Below are 18,647 nucleotides of genomic sequence, written 5' to 3' on the forward strand. Positions count from 1 at the left end.
TTGACTGTATCCTATTGTTAACAAAAGACGTATTTGAAGTTTGTAAAGAAAAAAAAGACATCTGAGACTTTAGATAGTCACACCCTCATGAACCACCAATAGTAAGATCCTGTTAAGAAATGAACAACAGTATTTTTAAAAGCTGGGCATTTGAAATACTGTTCATATCTATTCATCAGCACATGACCAGTTTTTACTTATGTAACAGTGTGGTGTAATGTTGCCATGGAATTCTATTTTTTTAATAGAATTCCATTTTGGTTGTTTATTTTATTATAAAGTAAACGTCAAGGTAATTAGGTACACGTGTGTATCAGATGACCTTATCGTTCACTCCCAAATCTCTGGCTCGATGTTACTTTTCTTGAGCTCTTTCTAGCTTCTGGATTACGTAGGCCATTATCATGTCCATAAAGACAAAAACGAACCGTGTAAAACACTCTTAATTCTGAAGAAATAATTAATCATTTCAATTTCCAAGACAGCTGTATTAATGACTGATATTACCATTTTCCTTTCCGTATTAACAAATGGCTTATTCGCGGTAGAAACTTCAATATGTTTTAATACTTAATAATACGCTACAAATGTAGTCATTCTTTAAACATCGATACGGTATCAATGCTTAAAATAGATTAACTTAAGGGAAAATTCATAGAGGTTTGAAGCGAAATAATTCAATATTTTAAAAAAATACATAAAACATGTAAATTGACTTTTTTGTATAATCTGTACATAGCGGCTATATGTATAAAGAAACCACCCAAGTGAAGTATACATAGAAAGTGCAACTTGTTCATTTTCTCAAGAGTGTTTTTTGTACTGTTTTAAGTTTTGCACTTTAAGTAGTTGATCCCTCGACATTGACTTTTTGCCTTACAAAAACCCATCGGAATTTTAAGCCCTTTTCCCTAGCAAAGGATTTGCGTACTTTTACTTCTATAATTTTGTTATTGTCATGTAATCCTGGAAAAGTAAGAAACCAAAACTGAAGCTTTACTGATGAAACAGCTCTTGACACCAGGAGGAGTTGAGTTACAAAAGTTATAAAATGGTTTTATCTTATTTACTAGTACAATCTTCTTATCTTCACAAAATGTTGCTTCTAAGTCATTTCATGTTCATGTTCCTTTTCTTTTTTTCATTGCTTACCATTAAAGTATAATTTGAGATCCATTACTTGATTAACATTACATTATAAAACAAGAATCCTTTGGTCAGAAAAGGTTCTGTTTATTCAAGGGAACCTATTCTAGCATTAGAATCAGAACAGATCGTTAGGCAGCGAATCGCAATAAGTACATATCCAATACTGTTGACATTTGGCCAATAAAAGCACCGGGACTGAAGTATATCATTGACTTGGAAGTCGTTTTTGACACGTTTATTAAACTGTCAACATCGTAAAAGTAAGGGTAGGTTCTTCTGGAAATGGCGTCAAGCCGAAATATGAATGGAACATCAATTGTTATTATTTGACTGTTCGATAAATATGGTTGATATGAGAAAACAAATCAAATAGTATTCTACAACTAAATCGATTTGGAAACTCATTATCTTAGAAAATTCTATATGCTCATTTTCACGAACTTACTCAAGTGGGAAATGAGCTGAGTATAAGAGGAATTCTGAGTTAAGATACTAAAGCAAAACGAAAACAAAATAAAGCAATAAGTAAAAATAATATTAAAAATTTTAAAATGTTAAATTTTCAAAATTGAACTCAATAAACCATAAAACAGCCCCCCCCCCCCAATTATTTGCCGACATTAATCATCTGATTATGATTAAAACTGAGTTGATGACGTAATATCGATAGCAGACAAGGGTAAAGTTCTTTGTTGTTAGACTTCCGAGCAAAAAATGACACATTTTTTCAACCCATAACAATTTTCAGGAAAAAAAAATGTTCATGTGGTACTTGTGAAGGCGAAGGTTAATGGTTTGTTATTCTTTTTTATGAGGTGGTTATGCTCAGCATTATATCCTTCGTTATACTTTGGAAATTTAGTTTAAACTTCCCTGCAATTACGTCACGATTAGCTTAAAGACGAAGAAAACTGTATATAAATGGTATATTTCAATGTTAAGAGGGTATTTCCTCTAACATTGAAGGATACACAGACATACCAACACTATAAAAAAGAGGTTTTCAAGGTATGTAGATGAATACATTTGAGTAATTTTCATAGAAACACGACTGTCTACATTCATATAGGTTCGTAACAGTTTGTCTCCGAATAGCAAGTCATATTTATGTTTTTTGGGTAAACGTCCAGAAATCGTGATTATACGGGATATACTCGATTGCACTGGTCGTTGATTGATCACTGTAATAAGATGTTGAGATCGGAATGGTCCGTTCGGGAGTGATTGATGCTTAGAAATTCGTCTTGGATTAATTCCATGAGAATAATAGAACAAGAATAGAATCCGTATTTAATTGGGAGGGTTGATCAAAATCTATTTTACGTTCCTTGTGTTCGATGTGATTTCTTTGCGATGGCCCTAAAATTGGAAAATAAAACATTGGTTTTTGGAGTGCTGTGGAAACATACGTTCTAAAGTAGGTTCCCATTAGGGTCCATTCTCTCTTTTAAAATAATTAGATGAGACTGCAGATCTTGATTTTATTAATTGTTGTGATGATTAACAGCGTAGACAAAGCAACTGATTGCATAACTTATGAGACGAAGATCTAAATGTATATATCTACCTAATAATTGAGTATATCTACAGGAAAATAAATATATGACCATTTACTATGATGTAATAAACAAACTAGATTAGTGACCAAGAAATTATACCTATATCAAAAGTAAAGGAGCGCTGACATAAGATAGTAGCAGAGCTAATATAGAGACGTTATAAAAACCTTCTTAAAAGCGGTTCTAATCATAGGAAATACACTTGTTAGAAAATCATTGCTAATCAAAATTCCACTCTCAGGAAAACTCCTTTTCAAGGTTGATAGCACCATCTGTTTCAGAGTTTGTTCTCTCATAAGATAATTGCCCGATTTTAACATTGAGGTTACATTGAATACAATTTTCGCTGTTTTATACAGCTTTTATCTTGCAACCACGCATTTGTTTACAAAATGATGAGAGAAAGTCACTTTTGAACTCTGTTACCACATTGGGGGTGGGCAAAAATATGAATGGAAAAGAGATAAAATCAAGGCAGGGATCACAAACCGTATCAAACCAATTAACCTGTTGTTAATAAGCACACGCCACTAGTGCTTCAGCAGATATATACCATAGAGATTGTCAATCAGCTTCAGAGCGTCAACGCCCAACCATGAATGTAAAATGTATGAAAATCCATATTTATATGTAGTGTGTCGAATGTTTTAACATTTGATATCACTTTATAAGTCGACTTCTTATCCTGTACACTGAAATAATTTACATTAATACATGCTTTACAGTATTTACAATACCTTTGAATAATAAGCTTACATTGCTTACCTATTACATACGATGAAACATATGGAGATAACGCACAGTATTCAAAATCAAAAGTCCATAAAACAAAACAAAATAGGAGCAGATCAAACACGGACCTCCAAAACATCAGAGGTGGGATAAGGTGCCAAGGAAGTGTGAGCATCCCTTGCCGACCGGTCACGCCCGCCGTGCTCTCCTTATTATGATCGGGAATAACGGAAAAATCCGTTGTCAAAAATTCAGTGTATAATGGTGGACTAACAATAAGTATGAAAAACGTCAGTCAGCATTTGACTCAATTATAAATTGCATTTGCTGACAAGATCATTGTATTGACCATAGAACTTACGAAATGATGACTTTAAATGAAACTGCTGATATTTTTGTTTCATCAACTTGTTTGTCAATAATTTACCTCGTTTTAGAAACTGTACATACGTAGAGCATGCTCTTGCATATTGAACTAACTTAGATATATATACTCCGTATGCAGGTGATGAAGGTATATTGCTGCGTAAGTAATGGAAGTTGACGATAGAAAAGTTAAAGTCATCACGTTTATCACAAAGCTTGGTTGTTAGATTACCATTAATGTCTTAAGTATTCAAGTAAATATCCAAATATGAAACAAATGTGTTTGACTCTGTGGAGTTTTTTTTTATCTCAAGCTCACCAGGATATATTGTATCGACATAAAAATGGAAATAACCATTGTAAACTGACAATCTGTCGTCCATATATCTAAATATCTCGAGAAAGATACTCTCACATTCATTTTTGAGCAAACAAATTACAATTAATTAAATACAAACAATAAACCATAATAAACCATAAAATAAAATTAAAATGTTCATCAAACATCGATTTCTTGTTTGATGAACTTGTTTGATGAGTTGAAATACAGGAACTCTAAGTTATCTAATATCTATATATCCTCAGAGTTTGGGTTACTTCAAACAAATATGCATTTCAAATGCATAAAAATATGAATGTAAAAAATTAAGTTTATATGTTTAAGAAGCATAATATCTTATTAAAAGTGTAATCATTTGGAAACAGTAATGTATTTTTCAGCATGACGCGTGTTTTGGTGATAAAACTAATGTAGAGTCCAAAAAACTTGAAATTCACTTTTCCAAGACAAAGGCTCTTTGTACACCAGGAATTTTACTAGAAATTGCATGGTTGATAAATATCTGATCCACAAAACACAAAAGAGATTCGATCTGTCTTATTGCTAATTGAACACAGAGCTATGTTATCGAGTCTTTATCTTATGTAATGGGCTGAGGGTGCAGCGATGTGGAGTTATCTCGTGCAGTGTCATGCAGAATCTTATCTGCTTACTTCTTGACAGTGTATAATTGTTACACAGGATATTAAACATATTTTACTTTCACTGATAAAGATATTACTGTACAATGTTGCTGTATGAAGATACTACGCATGGCTAAAATGAGGAGAGAGGGGATTCGAAAACATTATACGACCTCCATAGATGAGTTCTTACAGTGTCCAGCTATGAAGTCGCTATTTTGCTGACATTTAATATTTGGTATTGTAGTCCATGCTTTTAAGGCATTTTGTGTAGAAATCATATACTATATGTAGGTTTTGATGTAAGACTATCTAACAAAAAGTGTAACAAAAATAACTACAGATACGTAGCACAATTTTTAAGGGTTGGGGATAATTGACAATTTAAAAAAAATCACAATAACAAGACAAAAATGTAAAAAAAAAAAAACCTTTTCGAAGAAATTTGGCGTATACAAATATGAAAGACTTGACTATTTTGACTAAACTATGTTCAATTTATTTCTATGTTAACATTTGGGAAAAGTGGCATTTCGATTCCCGGGTAATTGAAACTTAGAAGAGCTCACTTCTAATTCTAATTTTACTTTATCATATAGCTGAAAATTCAATTTGAGACCAAAACTGGGTTCATTTAAGTTTTTGGCCCAGGAACCAGTTCTCCCTAAACCTCTTGATACTACTTGCTTGAACGGTATGAGTGTAAGTCACACAAGTCACCCAGGACGCCTATGGTGCAATAACTTCATTTTTTCTAGCCATGACCATCTAGCATGCAAATTGCCTGCATGATGAAATTTTATTTTTGAAGATAATGAACAGCTAAAAGCTAAAAAGTCCTTCGAAACAATACAAATGTGGAGTAGAGCAAACGCATGGACATCTAAAAGGGTGAGAGATGGGATCTGTTACCAGGGGAAGTAAGTAACCTTCTTCTTACGGAGGAAAAGTTCTTTATTGACCACTTATGATAGCATCCTCTAATGATGTAAAATAGGAAAGGTAGATGACTTTGTATCCATGGATGACATGTATGTTTTAATTTTATCTCTAATTGACAAAATCCTGAATCATTAGTGGGTAGAATTGCTAACCATGAATGGCATTATCCTAACAGTATTTAATACTACATCATTTCCTGTTTACACATGTATTCATTTAATGATGCAAATATTTCTAATTACATTGAAACAAAGTCATCCAACTACTTATATCATTTACAGATTTTTTAAAAACACTTTTAGTTTTACTTCCTCTTCAGAAGGTCTCTATATAAGTGACAAATTCTCGACTGACATGTAAAACAACATACAATCAATCAACCAATCCTCCTCAAAAGTCTGTTTAAGTCTTTTAGATTTCTATCCAGCATATTAATTCCTCGTATATTTCATACGGACCCAGTCCCCTTGACTAAATCAACCAAGGTTCAACCCACGGGGGTTGTTTAAAGATCTAGAGTAATTGAATTTACAATATTTACAAGCAAACTCACAAATTTAAACTTGTAATTAGAAAGAATCGTGGGCGAATCGCTAAGCATTGTGGGCGTTGATTACGTCCCCTTAAGATCTTTTTTGTCACTAAAAATTTTTGAAACTGTGACAAATTTTACCGTATGTTGCAGAAGCAATCTGATTTGGTTCAATTTTTAGTTCTGTGAGGGACAAATTTCATTAATTTTTCCCCCCATACAAACTCAATAGTTTTTTTTTAAAACTATACCTGCAACGGTGAATTTTCAGGAAAAGGACAAATTATTCTATAAATGGGATAGAATAGTCGTCTAGACAAGGTGAGTTAATCTTCATTTCACTGCTGCAGGTATATTTTGGATTTGTTGCAAAATAATTCACAAGAGAAATTAAAATGAAATGTTCCAAAGCGAATTCAAAAGAATTTTATCAATAATGTTTTGTTGAGTCAAAATAAATGATCTGAATATGAATTTCAGCACACCTATTTTTTGTATAATGTATTTTGCACATATGAAGCAGAATTTGTCAAAAATCATATACGTGAAAGGAAGAAAACACTTGCTGTGGCCTTCAACTCGAAATTTAGATTGATACGTATTGTCAATTAACAATTGTTATTTCCATTCATATGTCGATACGATATAGCCCGATGAGCTTGAGATAAAAAAAAATACCATAGAGTCTGACACATCTGTTTCATATTTGAATATTTTACATGAAAAAGACCTTAATGGTAACAACCCAGCTTTATGATGAACATCAAGATTTTTCAATCGTCAACTTTCCCTTCTTATGCAGCAATATATACCCTCGTCACCTGCATAGGAGTTTATATCTCTTCAATTGATTCGATACGCAAGAGCATGCTCTACGTATGTACAATTCGAAAACGAGGTAAATTATTGATAAACAAATTGATGAAACAAGAATATTAGCAGTCTCGTTAAAAGTCATCAATTCGTAAGTTCTATGGTCGATACAATGACCTTGTCAGCAGATACAATTTATCATTGAATCAAATGCTGATACTAATTGTTAGTCCATTATTTACACACTGAATTGTCAAAGTATTTTCCCGTTATTTTCCGATAATGACAAGGAGCACACGGCGGGTGTGTTCGGTCGGCAGGGGATGCTCACCCCTTCATGGCATCTGATCCCACCTCTGATGTTTTGGAAGTCGGTGTTTGCTCTGCTCTTATTTTGCATTGTGTAATGGACTTTTGATCTTGAATGCGGTGCGTTATCTAGAAGGAAAAAATAAATATCATTTTCGTATGTTTCATTTCAGCAAAATTAAAGTCTTCGCAAATATTTGAAAACAAAACAAAGCCATGTTATTTGTTTAGGCAACAAAATATATCATAACGAGTTATAATCTAATACTAGTAAACAGAAATGATGAAAGATATAATTTTAATGAATTTATATATGACTAAATAAATAAATAATGAATTTCTAAAGAAAAAATAAAGTCTTGAATAAGTGTTCAGTTACTTATTAAATCAGTCACGATCATATTCCATTTCTCGTACGACAATTGAAGATCTTACGAAAAAAGAAAATTTCCATAAAGTGCATAATCGTTATGCGCAGTAAATATCATTACTAAGACTTCAGGGAAACTTGTCATAAATCATCATTAAGTAAAAATATTTTAAAGTTTATTTCGATATAGGGCTCAACCTTGAAAAAATGGATAATAAAGTTCTATCATATTTGCACTTAAGTGTTTGCCTTTAAATGTACTCACCATAATCTTTCGGAACCAATAAAAGAAGCCACGGTTATTTAATAATATGCAAACTACCATAGATGGCCCAAATGAATATCTAAAGAACGCGTGCTCACTTCTTCCGAAATATAATTGGGCTGTAAAAAATATAAGATGAGTTCATGAAAACAGATTTCGTTAAAAAAGTATGCATTAAAAAATATTTTTGACCCCAGTTTTCCCAACAGTGAAAAACCAAAACTCTAACACCGTATTACACATCTTCAGGGCACAACCAGTCGTATACCAAAAAGTGTTATGACTACTACAAAAATGTAAGAGAAGTTAATAAAACTAGGTTTTTTCAGAAAAAAACATTATCGTTAATAGCATCAGAATTGCCTGAAAGAAAAAAAAATTGTCTTGTAAATTTACCACCACGGTTACTATTGATGTGTATTTTTCAAATAATCATATTCAAACCTATAAGAGATATCTTAGAAAATGTCAATCTAATATAAAAGGCCCGTATTTTAAGCTCTCGTTACATAACTCCGAAATAAGAGAGAAAAAACCCCATCTTTGTCGTTCGTGGAACGTGGTCGCTGACTTGGTGCCTTATATCTATTATATCATCAAATTCTCTTCTTCATACTTTGACGAATGTTAACCTTTGATTCTCTGCTTCCTGGCCAATGCTGGTTTCAGGGCTAATTGAACATCAGAGCGACAAATCACCATGCGTCTTAAGCTTTGATGCAACTCATTGTTCACGACCATGAAAGCTGCATGGAATAAAAACACATGGACTTAGAAGTATGCTTATTTGTGTTGCATAGAATTGAATTGGATGCAATGATAAGTTGGGAATATTAATAATTATGTTTAAGTGTTACTGTAATTATTTATTTTCATTGTGAAACATGTTTGAGGATTATAACATTCTAAGAAAGGTGGTGAGTATTCTAAAGAAAATAGCTAGAAATGCCATTGATAGGTATTCGATATTCCTGTATCGTATCTATTGTCTGAAAATAGTATATTGATGCATGAAGTGAAAGTATAAAATGTATAAAACCAACATGAGGATTATACTCTAAGTTCAATTACATAAAATATTTCTTGTGGTATTTTGCCCTTTGAAGATCATTTTGCTTTCATCTAAAGAATGTTTACATTTGTGCAACCGTCTTTTTGCTACTTGCAATGAAATATAAATTGCAAATGATTTAATGATTTAATTTTTTTTTTCATTTCTATCTCTTAATTATATTGTAGAATAACAATTTTCTAATACTTTGATTGAATAGAAGGAAAGAATTAATAACATTTTTATGAAAAGTTCATTTGTACTTTCTAATATGCATGATAAATTCTGTAATCTTAAAGCACATTTGCACTTTTCGTCAATGGACCATCCTAGGTCTGTAATAGATAATACTCCTTGGCCTTGAAATTAAAAGTACAAAGAGTGAATTAAGGAAGTATATACATGTATTTACAATGAAAAGATCATAGATATTCCGCTTATTGCAAGATAAATTTGTGTAAATGGAAACAAAAATATTTTTCTGAAGAAAATCTTGAGGGTATTATAGAAGTTGGTTTAATTTACATCAAATAAATTTGGACAATTTCTTCTTTATACAAAAAATCTTGTAGATCAATGTAATTCTTCTGAATTGATAAAACACGTCATAATCCTCTTTTAATTTTTAATACAGACATCACGTGGTACATTAATTTACTATTTTATGGACCATAAATGAAAGATAACTAGCACCGACTTCTTCGAGAAAAAGCATGTTTTTCTTTGAAATATGTGGCGAACCATCTTTCTGCATGAAACAAAAATGTGCGTGAAGAAATTTTACTTTGAAGTGAAATTTAGATAAAAATAAGAATAAAATAAAATGTATTCAATGTAAGCCAATTTCATACTTCCTTACCTTATATCCTGAATATTTTTCCAAGTTGCTACCTTTTTGCACGAAAGATAACTCCTAGCAAGTAATTGATTAAGTGAAAAATAGGAAGGGTCGAATTGCTACAGAATAACTTACATTTTGGCAAGAAAAAAAAATGGGGGAAAATTAATTAAAAGCAATAAAATATATCATCTGCAAATATAATGACCACAAAAAAGAGCCATAACTTTCTTTTTCATAACTCTTTCGATAATGATGTAAATAGATTCTGTTAACAAATTGTCGCTTCTAATTATAAATCGGAAATAAAATTCCAATTCTTGGAAAGAATTTTGTTTCCGTTGCACATTGTGCCTAATCGAATATGAAAGTTGTAATTACAACACAGAAAAAGAGATTTATTCGCATTCCTTTAAAAGAGGGTCGTACAAGCAAACTTAAGTTTTACCATGCACCATGGCAGGGAGGGACACAGATCTATGGGCCGAAGAATTCATAGAAAGGTAAAATCTGATGACTATCTTTTTCATTCTTGAGACACTTAATATGTATAAAACTTTAAATATTCCTGTCTTTTTTTATTTGTAAGAGATCACTTATAATGAAAAAATTCCAGGTTTGAAAATTTTCAATGTTTTAAAAAAAGGAAGTCAAGATTAAAATTACAATATCCATATAGAAGGTTAATTTTGTTCTGGAATGCTTTCTTTAAGTTATAGAATTTTAAAAATACAGAAGCGTTTACGGTAGTTTCATTCTGAAGGATGGATCATTCTAAACTGTTCCATTAATTGGCACAAAGATACGGCTCTTTATATCTAACAACTAAAACCCGGGCTATTCTTTTTATTTGCAAAAAATGGTTACGATAAAAATCGTCTTCAAATGAACTATAATATCCAGTATCTGTTGCCTATGAGGCAGATAGGTCGCATTAATTTATTCTCTTCAAACATTGAAATTTTAAAAACTTTGTTTTGTTCTACCCAGTTTTTATTTCAGTTATCTTTAACCATGGGAATGGGTACGTAAAAAAAAAGTTAAAGGACTTAGATGACTTATGTAAGAGAAGTTTGTGAGTTGGCTTAAAATACTACACAAAGAGCCTTATATTTCCCTTAAGGTGTCAAACAGTGATGGGTATTTTGTATCTGTATCAATTTGTATAATGCATAAGTCTAATCTTACACGCATTTACATCACACAAGTCTGACTGATTTAAAAGCTTCTTATTTAAATGGTACAATGAGATTGATCCTCGCAACAGCAACATGTATCAGGCGCCAAATAGGCGATATATTTTGTTTGTCAAATCATTTTATTCGACTTTGCTAATCTTTTTGTGCTGATTAATTTCTTTTTTCTGTCAACCTCTCTACAATTTACATCTACCAGTCTTTGGGTGTACTTTTTGTGGTACTCTAAACGATCTTTGTATCTCAAAGAAAGCAGGTCCTTTAGAAAACACTTGACAAAGATATTTTTCGAATATAGTAATACATTGTAAAATTTACCATGGTCCATTGAACATATACTAGGTCCATAAAGCTGACAAACTGACTTCTTTTTAGGACCATGGCATTTCAATAAAAAAGGTTTTTCAGGTCCACATTTTCCTTAATTATATTTTAGTTGTTGTCGGTATACATAGAACCAAACAAACACTTTTTAAATGGTTGTCGGATTCCATTTGGTAAATAAATGTCGAACGTTTAAATAGTACTTGTATATTGTCATGATTAGAAATTGAGAGGATCAAATTCTAGATACATTTTATTTTTCACCTCGACAGGTAGATAAATCGACGACGTAGTGTTTTTAACAAAATTAAACTTAATTCATATTTCGATACGAGCTTAATTGAAATAAAAGATACCACATAGTCTGAGACACTTGTTTAATTTTTGTAATATAAAAAGATAAATGATACGTTTTTGTAGTAACCTGAAAACGAAGCGTTATCATAGTAAACAGGATGACTTTTTCATCATTACCTCCTTTTACGTATGTAGCAACATGCTCTCATCACTTGTATACTGGGTTTATATCTCTCAGATAATTCGATAGGCAAGAGCATGCTCTACATACAAACAATTTCTAAACCAGGTTAAGATATTGACAAAGAAGTTGATGAAACAAGACTAGCAAGTCTCGTTTAAAGCCATGATTTCGCAAGTTCTATGGTCGATACAATAAAATTGTCTGCAATTACAATCTATCATCAAGTCAAATGTTCTTCATACCAATTGTTAGGCCATTATCTACATACTGAATTGTCGACGAATTTTTTTCTCGATCATGACAAGGAGCACACGGCTATTATGACCGATCGGCTGGCGATGCTCATTCCTCCATGGCACCTGATACCACCTCTGATGTCTGAGAGGTCTGTGTTTGCTCGGTCCTGGTCATGATTTGTATTGTTTGAATGAACTTTTGAGCTTAAATATTGTATGTTATCTTAATGTTTTATATCATTATGGTAACTTTTATTCCTTTACTTAAAAAGTATTCACAATTGAATAGTAAAGCTATAAAAAGTAACATTTGACTATGAATGAGGCATCTAACCTTGATTCCATTTCTTACCACCACCCTAAGCCCAAGCCTTGAATCCACATAAAAAGTAATCGGCAATGCTTTCGTTCCGATTCATTCCCTGATTTGACAACGATGATCTAAGCTCCATCTTCAACCGCGACAGGGGATTTTCATGTCGTTCGATGATAGGAGTTACTATAAGAAAGACAGCGTTATTTGCAATCGAAGTTTTTCTGCAGGAAATTAGGCTTCTGTGCACATTTATATTACTCTTAGTATTAAGACAAAACAACAGTGCACAAACGTCGTAAAAAGGATAAATCGCATTTATAGAATCAATGATACACAGTTCGGAATTCGGTAGCTTGTTCCTGATTTGTGTATAATACGAGGGTCGTTCAATAAGTAATGCAATACTCAGTATATCATAATAAATGTTGAGGCATTTGATTTTATTTTTTCATATTTGAAAAGTTCTATTTAAGATCTACGAAACACAGAAAACCCGACGAATTTTCATAGTGTCTTCGCAAAGAAATTCATTTTTAAAGTAAGCATGGTCACTACACTGAGCTGAAAACTGTTTATAAATGATCTCCACCAAGTAGATGAAAATAAGTGCGTATTTGAAAACTGCGATTCTTACATAAATTGCCGCAAAACTCATATTTAAGATAAAATTTTTATAAGTGGAAAAGAAATAATCTTTAAGGCTGTATACTTTTCAAATGGATTCAATAATTCAGAAGAAAAAAACAAGGGTTCAAATATAACAGTCAATATGGTCAATTGAAATTTGTGGGGACATCACAAAATATTGACTTTATGTGCCACATGTAATTTGAAAATGCTATATTAACATGGAAAGACTTTGTTAAAATACTTAACATTAAATCGTCACAGCATTTTGTAGAATTCGGACAAAGGAACAACAAATAACAATATTTCAATTAGATAGGTGCCCTATTTTCTCACAAATGTCCAAGAGAGAACATTCGTTAAATGTGCATACGGTTTACTTAAAAACACATATTTAAACAAAATTGAAGAATTAATTAACTTGCTTAATGTATGACGAAACATTTGTGCTCTTATCATAGTCGTAAATATGATTAATGATAAAAAATGAGGAATCAAAGAAAATGGTTCATTTAATTAGGATAAAGAGAAGTAATGGCTGCAAACATGTTTTATTAGCTTTCATGTATTTAAAGAGGTCCATTAAAACATGAACATGCAACCAAATGAAGGACTAGCAATAGTAAGTTTTATTTTCAAATCGCATAAAGGAAAGTTGAACAGATTTTTTGCATATGAAGTCCAAAATTCGGTGACCATGGTATTTTTCCTGTGCTTAGCAACGCAGCTGGATATACTCTTAGAGAAAATATAAAATTTTGAAAAAAAGAAAGTATACAGGACATTTCAGTGACCCATATTAGTTTAATCGCAGCCACTGTGAGATCTTTTCGTCCCCAAAATACATGAAAACAATAAAAGGAAAATTTTACAATGTCAGATATGCCATGGGAAATGATATTTCTCAGTGTCTTTGGGGTATCCCTAAAGATAAGTATGCTGAGGATTTCTGTTCATGGATTCAAAGACTTAAGACACATGTAACTGGTAACAGGGAATGCCTTTAGGGATTGAAACTATTAAGAATATGTATTACGTACTTTTCTTACTTTTAGATGACATGTTGCATTATTTATTGAACGACCCTCGTACACTCCGTAGAGAGATATTTGGTTTTTATTCGAAGGTTTTTAATTTGAATAGCCTAATTTTTATCAGGATGAAAACAAAATATTTGCTTATAAAATGTTCAAAATTTAGGAACGTTGTATGGTGGAGCCAATAAAATCGAATTAAGATTTTAGTATCTACACTGTTTCAGAATGGGATTTAAAATTCAAGATCTGTTATAGAAAGTTATAGTTTCTAGTGTTCAGTTGCTAAAGTTTATTTTTTACGGAAAAAACTTACTCCTTGGACAATAGACATTTTAAGTTAAAAATTGAAAAGTAATTTCCATTTTGTACTAATCGATCTAATCGATCAAACAGTCAATTCATGAAGGTATTATGGTAGACAAATCAACCATAAACATACATACTAGAATCGTAGTTATATTTTATTGGTAAAAACCATTCTGTAAGATGATTAATGTTAAATGTAAAAAGATGAATTGTGTTCAAAATATATTCTTCCTCTGTGATGTTGCGTCTCTGCATTATCCATATCACGATGATATTTATCTCAGTTACACAGGAAAGAGTAGTATCTCAAAATTACAAAACCAAGGAAGAGGAAATCAAGATTCTTATCTAAAGAATGCCCACGAACTAGAATTTTCTATCGTTTTATCAATTAATCGCTCATATCCTTATGTAATATTATCAAATTATAGTAGATGATCAATAAAAAAAGACATTCGACGCATTTCTGTTGTTCTTGTCATGGTCGAATAGAGGAAATTCGCACGTACAGCTTATTAACTATTTTCATGGTCCTTGAAGCAATTACAAGAGTTCTAAACATTATATTATTTTTGGTAGGATAAATATATATAAATATGAATTGTGCTATATCGTTATTGGTCGGGGTTTTGAGAATATCTAAACTTGGTCACATTAGGAAATGTAGGCTTTAAACCAAGCAATCTATGAAATACATTTTTTGTATGAAAGAAATAAACAAGAGACCCCTGGGTCGGAAGACTCACCTGAGTCACTACATGGTAAAAAGTTGATATGAGCAAAAAGACCTTGCTGTTCCAGGGAAGTTTACAAAATCCTAGCTATACATTGCAAAAAAGACTCGAAATTGTATCCCTTTGCTTTGAGAGTCATTATAATTTGAACATAAAATTATTTAAAAAAACAACAAAACATTTGAATTAACATAGATCTCGGAAATTATGACAACTTGTGATTGGTCATCAACTTCATTAAACATCATTCTTATTCTACGCATAAGTATTCTGAAATTGATATAAAAGGAAATAACAAACACCTGTTTTTATATTTCCTATGAAGCAGAATTTATTCAAAAACTTTAAGAAGATAAAAAAAAACTTGCACTGGCCTTCAACTCGAAATTCAGATACTAGTATACTAGTATATCGATGATGTTTTATCAATTTCAGTAGTATATCCATTCATATTTCGATTTTGTACTTCCAAGTGATCTTGTAACAAATTAAAAGACACCATATAGTTTTCCACATCAGCTTCATATTTCGGTATCTTACTTTACTTAAGACTACATTGGCCAAATAACAATTTAATTGAAAAAAAAGATTACTTCACTTTTCCACCGTGAAATTTCCTTATCTATTTAGATACATTCCACTATCACCTGCATATGGTTTTATCGTCTCCCAAGTTAATCGCTACTCAAGTACATTTTCTGAGTACAATCAATTTTTAAACTGAGACAGGCTACTCAGACATAAGTTGATGTTACATGGAATTTAACAACCTCGTTTCAAGTGGCATTACGTATATTCCAAAGTCTTTTATAATGACCTTTTTAGCAAATAAAACGTATTTTGGCTGACTTGTTTCGAATTAATGCTAATTGGTATGCCTTTGTTTTTTATACTGATTGTTGACTACGGTATGTTCTTTCTAGGCATCCAATCCAAATTCTGGAATTTCCAAGGGGCTGTGTTTATGCCAGGAATTGTATTGTTTGTAGTTTTTATGAGATCGTTCTCTGTTCGTTGCCTTCACCTTTCATTGCATATCAATGCGCAGTTTGATTAATTGCGGACTTGTTTTTGAGAAGATTCTGATATAGATTTCTTAATTAGGGGTTCTTATTTAAAACTTTGACCCCACTTTACAATTAAAATGGACCCTGGATTCACAGAGATCAGAGAAGTTCTTGATTACACGTGCTTAAAATAAGGTATTCAGATTGAAGAAATTGTTTTTTTTTGTATAATTTACTTAAAAAATAAAGAAATAGATTGTTTGAACGACGTGAAGAAACCCAAAGTCAAAAAGATTTCAACACGAATCCAAAACATTTTTTAAAAAACTGCTTTTATTTAGCAATGGAATCCTTATATTCTAATGTTTTCTACTATCTAACATCCGAATATTTTTAACTAGATTTTTTTTTATTTTTCAAGTTTGATTCCAAAATAGTTGCTAGACGTGTCTGCACAACGTGACTGATTCAAAATAAATTTAAGAACTTTATTAATTAATATCCTTTGTTACGAAGGTAACTCCTTTTTCTTTGATGGTGGAAACGTGTTGGATTTCTAAAGGCTCGTGAATTCAAACAATGGGCCACATCTGCATGTTCAGAATATTTTTGAATGTACATAATAGTTGAATTTAATTCACCAAAGAGTTGTCATACGTATCTTTTGTCAAGGAATATATTTAGGTTTCTATTCATGAAGATGTATCAGCAAGTCATAAGGTGCAATACTATTTTTATGCTGAGTACATTGAATGTATTTGCTTTTAAGAAGAACATATCTTAGTATAAAACTGGGAATTTCTACAACAGCTATCCTATAAAAATGATATAAAGGTACTAAAGAAATATCTTGTTTTAATCTAAAGATGTATGTGTTTCAGAGATATTTTAATTTAAATTTTCACAATTGGAAGAGCAAGTGAAATATTTCAATAAACGTTGATTTTTTTAAATTTACTCATTGTAAGACCATTTTCACAAGCTGTATACGGATTTCTTTTACCCGATCAAGACAAGAAGCACACGGCGGGTGTGATTGGTCGATAGGGGATGCTTACCCCTCCATTCCATATAACCCCAAATCTGATGTTTTAGAGCTCCTGATTTGTATTACTTCAATGAACCTTTCGGCATGATTATTGTCAGGAATCTTCATATTTCATTTAAAAAACATGAGACAAATGATGACACCGCATAGGTACCAACTGCACCCCGTCATAATCAGATCTAATTTTGTATTCATATGATGCAGAATTTGTCCAAAATCTTATATGTGAAAAAAGGAAACACTTGCTGTGGCCTCCAACTTGACATTTAAATGGGTTATTTCCGCTCTTATATGTCGATGCGATATATCCCGATGAGCTTGAGATAAAAGATACCACAGAGCCTGACTATCTGTTTCATATTTAGATATTTTGCTTGAAAAGACTATAAATGGTAATCCAGCAACCAAGTTTTATAACAAACGAGATGAATTTAACTTTTCAATTATAAACTTCCTTTACTTTTTCAACAATATGCCTCATTAACCTGCATAAGGGGGTAATATTTCTCATTTGATTCGATGCGCAAGAGCATGCCCTACGTATAAACAATTTTTAAAACGAGGTAAATTATTGATACACAAGTTGATGAAACAAGAATATCAGCAGTCTCGTTTAAAGCCATCATTTTGGTAAGTTCTATGGTCCACACAACGACCTTGTCAGCAAATATAATTTATCATTAAGTCAAATGTTGACTGACGTTTTTCATACTAATTGTAAGCCCATTATTTATACACTCAATTGACGACAGATTTTTTTTTTCGTTATTTCCCGATCATGACAAAGCTTTTTAAAACGATGAATTATAAATTGCTCTGTAAAACATTTCAAGGAATTTATTTTAAAATTTGTTTACATATTATTTATATAAATTCATTAGGACATTTTTCCTAATAGGAAAATGCTCAAATCCTAAACACCCAGAAATGTTTTTTTTTAACCTATTTTTCAACTGTGAAATCAGAATCGCTTTAGAAGTTATGACTTAATTACGGTTATTGGAATTAATTACCAAATTAAGATTTTAGACCAAATACACACGATTATTGTCAGAAGTGTTAGTAGCTCTAAATAAGCGTTTTTGTTTTCATAAAAACACTCCAAGGTCTTTTTAATTGTCTGATTCCGAAATCTAGAGGAGGATGGAATTCGGTAGAATTTAAGGGGTAGAGCTTATCATCCTGAGCGTGGATAAAAAGCAATCAGCATAACTGACAGTTGTAGAAAAATTGCGATATTCGCTCGATTCTCAAATCATATGCCTGACAAGTCCTCAAATTTCACAATTTACGATTTATTGCCCTTATGATTTATAATACGAGATCATTTTTGGTCAATATTCCAAGTGTCTTGTTTCAGTGCTTGGTACTGAGCAGCGACGCGTGTGCGCGAGTAATTTCCGAACTTGGAAGAAATTCCTACCAGAAAAAGAGAGGAAAAAACTA

The 18,647-nt window shown here is 31.8% G+C and overlaps 1 protein-coding gene across 4 annotated transcripts in view; it reads left to right on the forward strand.

Annotated features, from left to right (window-relative positions):
• LOC134252415 (short transient receptor potential channel 7-like) overlaps positions 1-18,647 on the forward strand; it is a 62,210-nt gene that overhangs the window by 2,626 nt on the left and 40,937 nt on the right. Inside the window, exon 1 of one of the 4 annotated variants that reach the window (XM_062734889.1) lies at positions 8,562-8,777. The exons of 1 other annotated variant lie outside the window; for it this stretch is intronic. Coding sequence is in view for 1 of the 3 variants with exons in the window: in XM_062734888.1 (XP_062590872.1) it covers positions 10,346-10,392 (47 nt within the window). In the remaining 2 variants the exon portion in view is untranslated. 2 more of the 4 variants (XM_062734890.1, XM_062734888.1) reach the window with 2 other exon arrangements.

Source organism: Saccostrea cucullata, unplaced genomic scaffold (genome assembly GCF_032062105.1).
Source record: "Saccostrea cucullata isolate Sc308-1 unplaced genomic scaffold, CSIRO_AGI_Scuc_v1 ctg45, whole genome shotgun sequence".
Lineage (NCBI taxonomy): Eukaryota > Metazoa > Mollusca > Bivalvia > Ostreida > Ostreidae > Saccostrea > Saccostrea cuccullata.